At 40.6% G+C, this 12,024-nt stretch overlaps 1 protein-coding gene across 1 annotated transcript in view; it reads right to left on the reverse strand.

Moving 5' to 3' along the window:
• Nucleotides 1-12,024, reverse strand: part of Cdc5l (cell division cycle 5 like) — a 42,517-nt gene that overhangs the window by 25,445 nt on the left and 5,048 nt on the right. Inside the window, exons 4-8 of the mRNA XM_034521612.1 lie at nt 11,802-11,929; nt 10,533-10,632; nt 5,857-6,075; nt 3,172-3,316; nt 2,132-2,320 (exon numbers count right to left, since the gene is read on the reverse strand). Of these exons, the coding sequence (XP_034377503.1) occupies nt 2,132-2,320; nt 3,172-3,316; nt 5,857-6,075; nt 10,533-10,632; nt 11,802-11,929 (781 nt within the window). The remainder of the gene's footprint in view (nt 1-2,131; nt 2,321-3,171; nt 3,317-5,856; nt 6,076-10,532; nt 10,633-11,801; nt 11,930-12,024) is intronic.

Consider the following 12,024-nt stretch of genomic DNA (forward strand, 5'->3'; position numbering starts at 1 on the left):
AATAAAGGAGTAACCAGACTTGACCACACACCCGGTCTTGTCTCCATTCTTTGCGTCTCTTGGCCCTCCATCCCCTCTCTCTCTCTTGACCAGAGCACTTAGCCCCAAAGCGTGGGGCAGTGTGGTCCTCAACACTCTTTACCATCAAGTACTAAGAAATCAAAGTTCCAGATGTGAGCTGAGGCCAAATGTCACAACACTCAGGTTTTAGTCTGGCTTCATCACTAATTCTTTATCTAATGTTTATAAGCAACTCTCAGTCTCTGCTTCTTTTGTCGGAAAGTTAAGACAAACCTAAGTTGCCAATGCATGCCACAAGACTCATAGGATCAGATTTCTTTAAGAAGTCTCATGTCTCAGCCTTCTCAACCTTTTGGCTAAGACTGAAATGATCAGGTACTTTTTAGTTCTCACTCTCCTGTAACTATCTTTGCCTTAATCTTAGTTCCCAGCTCAGTGTCTAAAGGCAGACTTTACCTTTCAAAGACAGGCATACTGAATACTCGTCTATGTGTCTTCAGTGTTCCTCTCCTCCCATTCCCCTTAAATGTAGGTGGGCTTGTATTTCTCCTTGACAGAGAATACAACAAGAGTAGCATGGCTTAGAGTCTGGAGAGATAGCTCAGCAGTTAAGAGCACTAGCTGTTCTCCCAGAGGCCCTGAGTTCGATTCCCAGCAACCACACAATGGCTCACAACCATCTGTAATGGAATCTGATGTCCTCCTTCTGGTATTCATGAAGACTGAGCACTCCTGTATATAAAATAAATATATAAATCTTAAAAAAAAAAAAAAAAAAAGAATAGCATGGATTTACTTCCAATGTTAGCTTAGAACCATGATGTAGCTTCTCTCCACACTCACACCTCTTACATCACTCTGAGATACTAGGAGAGAAGTTCAACTGCCATGCTGAAGACTGTATAACCACATGCAGGTGCAGATATAGACTTATGCCATGCACCATGCTAAGTCACCAACCTATATCCAGCATCACTATCACACATGGAGGATGACACCCCATGTGTTCTAGCCACTAGCTGTCAAGTCACCTTCAAATGCTCAGTGTTCCCAGGCAGGGGAAAGTCAACTTTTATGTGTCCTATCTAAATTCCTAGCCCACAGCAATCTCGAGCATAGTAAGTAGGCTAAACTACTAAGAGGCAAAATGCAGACAACTGGGAAAGACTTGCTCCATGATTCTGAGTATCTGTTCTCATGAGGAATCTAGAATTTCATACTGTCAAAAGTCGTGAGCATGCTTTGCTATTCCAAATAAAAAGTGTCTCTTGGAAAGAGACAGGCTTACAACTTCTGCATAAGAAAAGGACCAAATGACAACACATCCAGAAAAGCAAAGGTAACATGACTCACTTTATGCACCGCAATAATAAACACACAAAGGTAGAAAACACCCCAAAACAACCAAATGACCCAGTAGACTACTGGTTCTTCTGAGAGCTGTCTCCTACTGAAATGTTCCTACAATCTCCCTCCCCTATAGTTCTTCAAAAACAAAAAGAAGGTAAAGGTGTCACCAAGAGGCAGCAGCTACCATCTGTGGGAGGTGCTGGCACATACAGTGTCCTTGCACTGCTCTGCTCCATGCCCAGTGTTCTGAGGCAGCCCTGGGACCAACAGCAGCAGGTCCACAACCTTTCAGGCACAGTGGTTACCAAGCCCCAACAACTGGAAGAAAGGGCTGGATAGATGGCTCAGAGGATAAAAACACTGGCTGCTCTTAAAGACCCAGGCACAACTCCCAGCACCCAAAAGGCAGCTCACAACTGTCTGCAACTCAAGTTCCAATGGCTCCAACACCCTGTTTTGACTATGCAGATACTGTACACAAATGGTGCACATATATACATGCAGAGAAACCATCCACACATACAAAACTTAAAAGAGCAAAACTGTAAGACCTGCACTTGCCTGACAAGTACAAAATGGAGGCAGAGGGGCAGGTCAGCTCCAAAATGCTGTAAATGAACAGACAGTCACCATTCAGCTCTGTGCTGTAAGAAATGCTCTGCGATCATGGCCATCAAGTCCAAACTGCTGGCCCTATCCATACACAAACCATGTGGTGTCCTCCACGGTGACACAAAGATGATCAACAGTGTCAGCATACCTGTAGAATCCTGTCTTGGGAGGCTGGTGTCCGTGGTGTTCTCAGAGCGATGCTGTTGTTTGTGACATTGTACTCAGACAGGAGAGTGCTAGAAGCAGAGTTTGTGATTCCAGACTCCTCTGCCGTCTGCCGTGCAACTTCACTGGCCTGGCCTACCTTGACAACTTCCTGGAGTTCAGCATCTGAAATCTAAAGGACAAGACCAGCCCTGTAAACCCTTTAATAGGGAACAGTGCAGCTTAAACATTCCACGTTTCAGAGAATGACTTGCTGAAGCTGGGTCAAGGGCAGAGAGACATCTCTGTACCACTTAATTTTGCCTGGCTTTAAAATCTCCAAAATATATTTGAAGTCTTCCTTTTACTATAGGGGGAAAAATTCACATTATAAACAACTGGCTGTAATGGCTAGATTTCTGTACTTAAAAGTGTTTTATTATGTTTATTAATTCTTACAGAACTCCATACAATGTTTACCGACCATATTTAACCCCGAGTTCCTCCCAATCTATTCCACCCTCCTTATCCCCCAGCTTCACATTTTCTATTTTTAAATATAGAATGGATCATACATGTGCATGCTACCCTTCCTTACACAGGAACCATGCTCATTTTTGTATTGTTCCAATGATGTATACATGCTAGGCATAGTTAGAATGTTTTAAATCAATATATTGACAGATTGATTGTACCAAGAACTATTAATGAGAAGAAAATACTACTGAAAATCAACAAGTATCCCACAGTCCACTAAACCACAAGTCTCTAGGAAAATCTAAAAGTGTTACTTCTATAATTTTACCAAAGAAATATCCTTAGAAATATTAAGGAAGAATTCAATAACTACCAAGAACTGCCACCACTGGAAGCAGAAGCACATTAACCAACTGTGCCCATGCCCTCATCACTTTCTCCACACAGCTCTCCATTAGACTGGGGTTTCTTGAGCATTAAGCACAAGTCTGAGGCAGCAGCCCACCAATATTTGCTGAATATGACAGAAGCACGTAAATTCACAGGAAGATAGACTATTCCAATTACCTGAGGGGCAGGCAGCACAAGTTTGCTTCTCTTTTTAGTAAACTCAGAGACACCACTAGTTTGAAGGATAGCTGATGGTAAATCGGATTCCTTTTTCCTTTTTAAATGCTGTTTGTCTTTTTTTCTATCTCTTCCTTCTTTTTCACTGTAATGGATCATGACAGAAAAAAAGATTACACACAGGCAATAATATCAAGAGCTATAAAACTATTAAAACTTTAAACAATTTCATTTCTAAAGAATTTTTTTAAAAGTAGGACTGGAGAGATGGCTCAGCGGTTAAGAGCACTGACTGCTCTTCCAGAGGCCCTGAGTTCAATTCCCAGCAACCACATGGTGGCTCACAATCATCTGTTATGGGATCCAATGTCCTCTTCTGGTGTGTCAGAAGACAGCTACAATGCACTCATCATATATATAAAATAAATAAATAAAATCTTTAAAAACAAAAGTGAGTATGTTAAGCTATTCCTACATAACGAATCTACTACATTTGAGAAAAATAAACTTGGAATAGTTACAGAATTATTAACAAAAGATAGACACTAATTTAAGTACTAAAATTTAAAGCCTAAAACTATAAAAATAGTAAAACATATGTCAAAAGATACAAGACATTTACTATGTTTACATCCACATAGAAACATACGTGGGCATAAGAAAATGATGTTTATGCATAAAAAAATAAATGAAGGAGACAGAATTAAAATATATCAAGTGTTTAAACCTCACTATTGTTATAATTTTTAAACTTATACAAGTTCTTTTGGGGTTGGGAGTACACCATGTGCAATGGTGTGCATGTGACATTCAGAGGTAACTGGCAGGAGCTTGTTCTCTCCTTCCACCACATGGGCTCCAGATATGAAACTCAGATCATCAAGTTGGACAGTGGGCTCCTCTACCTGCTGGGCCATCTTGCTGCCCAAGTTTAAAAAAAAAAAAAAAAAAAAAAAAAAAAGTAAAGAACAAGGGTATGTTCATGACAAACCAAATGTTGTTAGACACTTAAACGAGCCTCAGGCAGAATGTTAAAAAAAAAACCCTACCTGTCTTCTTACCTACCACAGACAGGTCTACCCCATTCCAAATGCCTAGCTTTACTCTTTAATCTATTTGAAGAGCCTACCTAAACAAAGTCCCTAAACACTCAAGAAAATTCTGCTGTAAAGTGCTTGATAACTAAGTAAAAATTCCTATCAATAGATTCACAGGAACTCCTAATATCTCTAAAATGAGCAAAGAGAGATAGAAACATAAATGTGTCTACCTATCTACATCAAGTATAAAGATTTAAGAATATAGCAAACACTTTTTTCTTTTCTTTATAAGAAAAAAAAAGGTAAATATTTTTCACTTTAAAACTAGAGCAGGTTAAGCCAATGAGAGGACAACACAGAAAAGCATTTGCAACATCAGCTCAATGATATAAACTGACTGCCAGAACTCTGAAACAGAGGTGGAAAGAACCAATTTCATAAGGGTGTCTTGGCTGTGACCTCCACATGTACTCAAGGGGTAAAACACAAACACTCCAACTCCTAGAGCCAGATAAATGGGTCAGGAGAATTCCTGGAGCTCATACACCAAAATTGGTGAGCTCCAGGCCATGAAAAACTTCATTCTCAACAAAGTGGGGCTGAGATTACAGCTCAATGACAGAGCTCCTGCCTAGAATGGGGTGGTAGTGGGATAGAATACAAGGTGAACAGTTCCTAAGGAACAACTCTCAGAGTTGATCTCTCTTCTCCAAATACACAAGCACACACTCACATATACCCACATATACAACACAAACTTGATTTCTTCAAGTCATTGGCAAAAGATCTAACTTGTTACAAAAGTACAGAAATATAAAGATGTCATTGGTGAAAAAATAAGTTAGGCATAGTGGTGTTTAATCCAATGCTAGGAAGGCAGAGGCAGGTGAATCTCTAACAGCCTGATCTACATAGTGAGTTCCAGGACAGCTAGAGCTACATAATGATACTGTCTCAAAAAAAAAAAAAAAGTAATATGTAAAACAAACAAAAACCATGTCATTAGTAACAGTAACTGAGCTGGAGAGATGGCTCGATGACTAGGGCACTGGGTGGCTTCTCTTCCAGAGGACCCTAGTTTGATTGTCAGTACCCATACAGTAGCTTACAACCATCTGTAACTCTAGTTCCAGGGAATTCAATGTCCTCTTTCTGCCCTCCATGACTACCAGGCACACATCAAGTATACATACACACAGGCAAAACACCCATACAGGCTCAAAAAAAGAAAGATGTCATCAGTGAGTAAACAGCCTACTGAAACACAAGCACCAAGTAAAAAACACACATCAAGTCAGTGAGATGCTTCAGCAGGTAAAGATACCTGACTCCCAAATCTGACAACCCCATAACCCACATGGTAGGAAAGAAACAACCTGTTGTCTGACATCCACATGGGTGCCACAACATACAAGCCACACAAATATATACAAAATACTTACACACTTACACAGTAAGTAGATAAAATGTATCTTGTATACTAACAACAAGACAGCCCAGGTTCACTGATTTTCTCACAAAGATAAACTCATTAAATCCATGAAAGCATAAGAAGGCCTCATCACCCTAAACCCTAAGAACCTGGTAGACAGTAAAGGCTTCCCAGAGTTCTACTGCACCTATTTCCAAACTTAAAGGGACTCACGATCTTAGCTCCCCATCAAGATCCTGCTGTCTTAATTTCCTGAAATCTGCATCAAGGGCCTGGTAATTCTCCTCAGAAGTATCATAAAAACCAAGAGCAGGCTTTTTTTCAAATGGGATTTCAGCATTATAATCAACTCCTCTCTTCTTTTTCCTTTTCTTCTGAATCTCTATGCCAGCTGCTCGAAGCTCTCGTCTTTTCTGGAGGGCAGCGAGGCGCCTAGAAAAAGAAAAAGCAGAGTCAGCTTGAAAATTAACACTGCCGGGCAGAGATGGGTTAACCCAACATCACTAAGAAAACTATCTGGTTACCTGGAAAAGAAGTATTTACTCAAGCCCTTAACTCAAACCATCTGCCAAATTCCAATTCTGATTTAAAAACAGAGTGAGGCAAAGGGGAAAGTAGAAAAGCTGTAAGTAATTGTGTGCCTTCTCTCTCTGAATAAGAATATACTTGGGGGTCACACAGTGAGATGTTACAGTTTCCCCAAAAAGATGGGTTTGGTGGTGGTGGTGGTGGTGGTGGTTTTGGTTTGGGGGGGGAACAGATGTTGCAAGGGTAGAAGGTGGATACAAAGGTGGGAAATGAGTGGGATGGGGGTACATGATGTAAAACTTACAAAACATCAATAAAAAAAATGTTTAAAAAAAGAATATAGTCACTAGCCAGATAGTGATGGTGTAGACTTTAATCACAGCACTCAGGAGTTTGAGGCCAGCCTGGTCTACAGAGTGAGTTCCAGGACAGCCAGGGCTACACAGACAAACCCCATCTTGAAAACAAACAAACAAAAGAAAATAGTTACTAATAAATTAGGTAGCAAAAAAAGATGAATATTGTTGAGATTTAAATTTTTTGCAACACAAATTGCAGCAAAAAAACTCATAAAACAAAATAAAAATATACTTGGTACTAATCAGAAAAATACATTTTATGTACAAGTGGACCTGGGAGGAGTCGGAGGTGAGTATGATCAAATATGTATGAAATTCTCAGAGATAATAAAATTCTATTTTTCAAGCTTATGTAAGCTTTTAAAGATTTATTATCGTAATTTATGTATATGTATGTCTTTGTGAGTGAATTTCACAAGCATACAGTGCCTGAGGAGACCAGAACCAGGCGTTGGAATTCTTGGAACTGAAGTCAGGTAGCTATGCTCTAGAACGTAGCTGTAGCCCTCTTCAAGAGCACTGCACTTAACCACTAAGCCAGCTCTCCAGCTAAGTAGAATTTTTTTTAAAAACTCTAATGTGGGAAAAAAAAAAAAAAAAGAGAGAGAGAGTAAATAGAAATAATGGAAGTTTTACTTAACTAGTAATCACAAATTACCATACACTATTTCCACATTATCTAGTTACTATCTTTCTGAACTTTATTTTAATGGCAAAAGGGTGAAAACTAAGGCTGGGCATGGTGCTGCATACCTTTAATCCCAGCCCTTGAGCCGCACCAGGAGGAAGCTGGATCTCTGAGAGTTTGAGGCCAGGTCTAGACCAAAACTAACTAGTGAGTCAGTCTCAAAAAGAGGTATAGAAGCAGACTGTCTCCAGCAAAGGTAATAGAAAAACCAACTGGATGACTTTCTCAAAACAAATTTAGAAACACACATTAAAAGCTTACGGTTTTCATATTTTAAAAGCCACCAACTCACTTCTGACTTCAACCAAAAATAAATAAGTAAACCAACATGAACAAGAACTTAATCAAAGACTGTTTTGCTAAATACTGGCCACAATCTAATTTACCAATAAAAATTTACTGAATGAATTTACAAAGATATAAAACAAGGTATTATACAGGCTTTATGTAACTTCTGAAATATGTACTTCTACATAATCCTGAAAAAAGCTATAAATCTACTCTTACATAGAAAGAGGCCTATGGCAGAGCTGAGTAAAATGTTACACAACTCACAAATAGAAAAGCATGCAAATGTTACATGTATATCTATCTGCTAGAGTCAGGGCAGCAATATTTAACAGTGACAATCACCAGAGGGCAAAATTACACTTAATTCCATTTTTCCTTTGTATTTCTTAATGATGCTGTAATTTTAGTGAGTTAATGAGTAAAGTTATTCACAGTATTAAAGATAGAAAAACAAATCGCACACCAGTATATGCAAGAGTGACAGCCAGTATGAAAGTCCAAGAAACAAAAAACACACTTCCCAGAAAACATGACAAAGGAAGAGCATGGCAAACATATAAACATTCAAGAAAATCTAGCTAACCTTGGTAAGAAAGACAAGCAGTTAACAGCTGCAGAGACCCTCTCCCTTCTACCCACCAGCACCTAGAGGAGGAAATTCCTCTCCCTGCTAGCTAGCAGTCAAAGGCTTTCAGTCCAGAAGAGCTGGGCATCAGCATTTCTTACCCTGCCTCAGACACCCAGCTACACAGGTTCCCTTCTTCCACCCAAACAATGGCTCTCCCCTAGGCACACTACCACTGGGAACTCAGCCCTGATAGCTCTTTCTGCCCCAACTTCTGGATTGAAGACTCTACCCTGGGAGAGATTTAAGGACTGCCCACCATACCTGCTCCCCAGCGTACTGACCAAGAGTACCCTTTAACCAAGAGTGTCAATCAGAAATGCAGTCGGAGCCCTGGAGAAGAAGCAAGACCTAAAAGCCCTGAGTGTCATCTACAACATAAACTCCATCCAGCCAAAGGGCATTTTCAAAAGCTGTGGTCAACAGCAAGTGGGAAGAGAGGACAGGTTCAGTGGAGACTGAGGGTGATCTGTGAGCCAACTAGCTTGACAGAGACTGAAAGATTGAGTGTCCTGGAATCAGAATAAATCTCAAAGGCTGATCTCAGAACTATCTCTTCAAAGGAACTCAAACTGGATCAGATTCATCTACACAGCAATTTATAACCCCAGAACACTGCTGAAATCACTGTAACAAACAAGCGGGTACAATCGGGGAAAAAGGTATCAACCCTACCCCAACCATCCCATCCCACAATGACTGTGGTATCCAAGACTCCTCCTCCTCCCTGAGCAGCAACTAAAGGCTGCTCATCTCTGGGAGGACCGCAATAGAATAGACTTGACTAAAGTAATATAACCAGTCTCAAAACAAACAATAATAAACTGGATGGGGCCGGGGGTACAGTACCCACAAGTATTATAATGTTACCATATACAAAACATGCAGTTCTCAAGGAAAAAAAAGAGACTTGTGAAGAAATCAGTCGGTTACCAGGGAGCCCCAGTAAGATTAACAAAGCACTATGTTTGAGATGAGAGTATATATGGGATGATCCAATCTCTATGCTAATGAGTTTACAGACATAAACATCTACAATGAAAGAGAAGCCTTGAAGGATGTATTCCAAAAGTAAATTTCATTCTTTAAATAACAGGAACAAAGACTAACACATTCCCATCATCATGCTAGTGAATCTAACTGAAGCATATGCTACTGTATCACCCATGTCCTAAAACAACAATATTAACAGAAGTGGAAGGGAAAGCATACTCATTTATAATAAACAAAAGTGCTTTTACGCCGTAAGAAATAGAGAAAAGTAATTTAACATCTGGAGTAGTCTGGTACCATGCTTCACACACAGGTCAGTCCTACCTGTTGCCAAGACGTATGCAGCATACAGCTTACATAAACACACAGATGCTACAAGAAATGGTAGGCTAAATTAAAATCTGCACAGATGTACTTTAACCAATCAGTCCTAACCAAACCTAAAAGCCTTTCACAGATCGACTACTGTATTCCTTGCCGACTCAAATGATTAAATGGCTTCCAGCAAACTGGGTTCCCAAATAGCCCTAGACAAAATAGGAAAAAGTATTTTTCCAATTTTACATTACTTAACCCTCAACAGTATACAGAACATATAAGCAGCTCAATGTGAAGAAAACATAGCACCTTCTCTTAGATGGGACAGGTCTCTAGCCCATGTGCATCACACTCCCATCAATTCTGACTACTCTTACACTAATGAAGGGCCAGCTATGCCAGAAAGCATCCTCCATGCTACGATCTGGGACTGAGAATAATAGCTGGGAAGAAGCAAGTTCTAGACAGCACAGGAGCCAAGACTGTTGGGTGGGAAGTTTGTCCAATACCTGAGCCCACAGGCTGCCACACAGTTCAGACAGTATCTTTACCAACTTTATCTTGGCTTCTGGGCATCAGAATGATATAAATTCCACCAAAAGGAAGCAAAGAGAAGGTGGGGTAAAGCCTGAGCAAAGAACAATGCCTAATATAATTCGCTCACTATTTAAATGAAGATTTCTCTGACAGACTAGAATTTGGCTCAAAGCTCGTTAACTGCCTCTATGATCAGCCTCACAGCCCAACACTAATCAAGGAGGACAAGAAACTAGTAACTGACAGTCGTGTGAAAGCCACCTGATGCCACGATGCTACAAGAGATCAAACACAGCACAATGGGTCAAATATATGCCCATAATTTCTGCCATGCTTTGTAACCTTAAGTGTACTTTTCCTGCAACTATTCTAAAATGGTTAGGGAGAAAATCCAGAAATTGTTTTTATTTGTTCCAGAACAGTAAAGACACTAAGGAAGACTAGCAAAATGGGAAAATCAGACTAGTCACCAACTAGAGCAGATAGCCATACAGTTTCCTGAGCCTAAGGATGCACAACTAATTATTCAACAAAGAATGGAAAACCGTGCCTTGCTTCTTCCAACTGCTTTTCTCTTGCTTTCCTCTTAGCCTTCTTCCCTTGAGTATTGGCCAGACGGGCTCGAGCCTCAGAAAGCATCTCAAGTTCATCTGCAAAAATAAAGACAAGAAAAAGTAAGTTCCTCTTCAACGTCAGCAGTCAGGCGGCTCCTAGTGCTGCAGCTGACAAAAGCCATCAGCGCACACACCAAAGTCAGGTTACAAGTCATCCCATCACTAACCTGCTGGTCTCACATTTACCTCTGGGAATATGTTTCCCATTAAAATCAGAATAAGAATGTCTACTTCAGAGATGCTAAGAAGAGCTAAGAAAAAATGAAGTATATCAAGCAAGTAGCAAGTATTCACTCAGAAAGCTCTACTACAGGAACACACCCATTATCACTAACAAACTGGCACAGCACCAGTAGAGAAATTAAGCAACAACTAATCATGAGGAACCGACAACCTTCACAGGCATGTTTTCCCTCAGAACTGTTTCTCCTCCAAGACATTTTCTACAACTTTCCCAAACAGAACAACAAAAAAGTCACAGCGATGGGTAAGACTTAGATTCCACTCAGATCACAGTCCTCTCTCTTCCCTCAGTAAAAATTACCAACTCAGTCTCTCCAGGGGAGGACCTGGCACCTCTAGCTTTAAAAGTTTCCCCAGTGGAGAGGATGTAGACAGCCTCATCACAGACTAGTCACTCTTGGGAACCACTGCACTCAGACTGAGTCTGAAAAACTACCACGTACCTGCAAAAAAGTAAAGCAGGTATTATTTTCCACCCTCAGCAGGGAAGACTCAAACTCAGAAAGCATGTATGATTTAGCTAAGGTCAAATAGCTAATAAACAGCAGAGATGGAGCCAAAGCCCAATGCATGTGTCACAGAGCCACTGGCAGTCTCCAGCACAGCTCCTGCAGCACAGCTCTTTCCTGGAGAGTAACTCACCCTACAGTCAAAGAAACAGCAAGGTCCAGTACGCTAGCTGTTGCCTCTCAGAAAGGGAATGAGAGACAGGATCCCGTGAGGCTCACCACTCACCTCTAGGCCATCTGCCTACTACACTGCTCAATTCATTAAATGAAATGAAGAAACAGAAAATAAGGGGCATCATCAAAAAAGCAGTCACTCTAATAAAAATAGAACCAGACACATTCGGGGAGACACCTGGGACTCTAAACAGTCGGGCGTTCAGGAGGAACTAAGAAGAGTGTGAAGAAGGCCTGAGTCATGCATTGTGAGCAGAAGCACTCCCAGCATCCACTCACCCTCATCCATGTCAATTGGATCAGGACGAGCTGGTTTGGTTTCTGGGTTTGGGTCTATCTCTCCAGGCTTAAGTTTTCGGGGGTCATCTGTTGTTTCCTCTTCATTGTCCCTTTGGGCAGTTTTGTCCCTTGAAGGAAAAAAAACAAATGCCAGATGAGTTAGTCACAGTACCTTTTAATATGAGAATTACCGAGGTTCTAGCTCTGGCACTCTTTCTTTCCC

The sequence above is a fragment of the Arvicanthis niloticus genome, chromosome 17 (genome assembly GCF_011762505.2).
Source record: "Arvicanthis niloticus isolate mArvNil1 chromosome 17, mArvNil1.pat.X, whole genome shotgun sequence".
NCBI classification, from domain to species: domain Eukaryota; kingdom Metazoa; phylum Chordata; class Mammalia; order Rodentia; family Muridae; genus Arvicanthis; species Arvicanthis niloticus.